Consider the following 1,431-nt stretch of genomic DNA (forward strand, 5'->3'; position numbering starts at 1 on the left):
AACCTGGCATATATCACATAGAGGAGCTCCAGAGCTTGTGGTGGCTGAGGCTGCATCTTTTTGCAAGGCGACTCGGTGATGCCTCTGGAAAATTTTATTAGCTTCATGAACTTTAATGTCACATGGCTTGCAAAGAACAGCTTCATCTGAACAGCAAAGTACTTCTGCTTCAGCCTTCTCGCACACTTCACATAGTATCTTCATCCTTGAAAATGGAAATATAGAAAGAAAAAAACAGAGCAACAACGTGACTTAATATCAATAAAGAAGTAGGACAAGAAGTGAATCTAAACAAGAGGGAATAAGAAAGAACAAGATTGAATAGGTTCACATGCTTGGGTTAGGCCAACTTTTGGGTGGCATTTAAATCAATAAATGTTTCTCCTACCAAAATCTTCATGACAAGATCTTTTTTCAGAAGCTTTGTTATTAGTTTACTTCCTTTTGAAACATAAATTGGCAGACATAACGACAAGCTTCTCTTAAGACACAAGCATGGCAAGCCAAAAATAATGGGAGGACCACAATATGTATGAAGACTGTGGATTTTAAAGTAACTAGCCATAGGACAATAGAGGTCAAAAAAACCTCTAGAGCATGGCACATTCCAACTCTTACCCATCCCTTTTCCCATGCAGCAGCCAAAACTCTAAAGACTCATCAGCATTCTCATCTTTGAATTCATCAAAAAAACAGTTTTGGTCCCAATTACAGTAATGGGCTAATAATAAATAGGCCTGCATGCATAGAAACTAATAATATCATGGGCTATTCCAAATATAACTTATGTTTCAGCTCAACATACGTAGTTGTTACAAGAAGTCTCTGGAACATGAGAGAAAAGCCCTCAAAGACCATCCAATCCAACGTGTAATAACAATAGTTACAACTTACAACTTACAAGTCACGTAGCTAAAATTCTAGAACAATCGCAATATACCTGCAAATCTCTACCAATAGATATTTCAAGAAACTTCTTCATTCTTCATACAATGTGTATATATGCACCAGCGGACTGAGACTTAATTTCATACAAAACAACAAATACTGAAGTTAAAAAAACCTACTAACACATTAGTTTCAACCTTCTATACAAGAAAGCCAAATCAACCGACCATGATGAAACACTTGCTAAGCCTCTTCATAGGAGCTTTGTTACTTGGAAACATCAAAACAAGTGAAGGGTCTTTGTCTTCTGCACTTGAAACTACTCCAGGCAGCTTACTATCTGATCTCTGGATGGATCGGTTTCCGGATCCGTTCAAGATCTTGGAGAGAATCCCATTAGAACTCGAGAGGGACACGAGCGTGGCTCTGTCCCCAGCGAGAGTGGACTGGAAAGAAACAGCAGAAGGGCATGAGATAATGCTCGATGTTCCTGGTTTGAAGAAGGATGAAGTGAAGATAGAAGTGGAGGAGAACAGAGTTTTG

General features: G+C 38.7%; 1 protein-coding gene across 3 annotated transcripts in view; it reads left to right on the plus strand.

Annotated features, from left to right (window-relative positions):
- The window catches only part of LOC104707313 (22.0 kDa heat shock protein), a 6,257-nt gene that overhangs the window by 2,199 nt on the left and 2,627 nt on the right, over positions 1-1,431 (plus strand). The window contains exon 1 of one of the 3 annotated variants that reach the window (XM_010423642.2): positions 1,042-1,378. The exons of the other annotated variants lie outside the window; for them this stretch is intronic. Coding sequence (XP_010421944.1) covers positions 1,117-1,378 — 262 coding nt within the window. The 5' untranslated portion in view covers positions 1,042-1,116. Of the gene's footprint in view, positions 1-1,041; positions 1,379-1,431 lie in introns of those variants that run through there. 3 annotated transcript variants of the gene reach the window in all.

This window comes from Camelina sativa, chromosome 8 (genome assembly GCF_000633955.1).
Source record: "Camelina sativa cultivar DH55 chromosome 8, Cs, whole genome shotgun sequence".
NCBI lineage: Eukaryota > Viridiplantae > Streptophyta > Magnoliopsida > Brassicales > Brassicaceae > Camelina > Camelina sativa.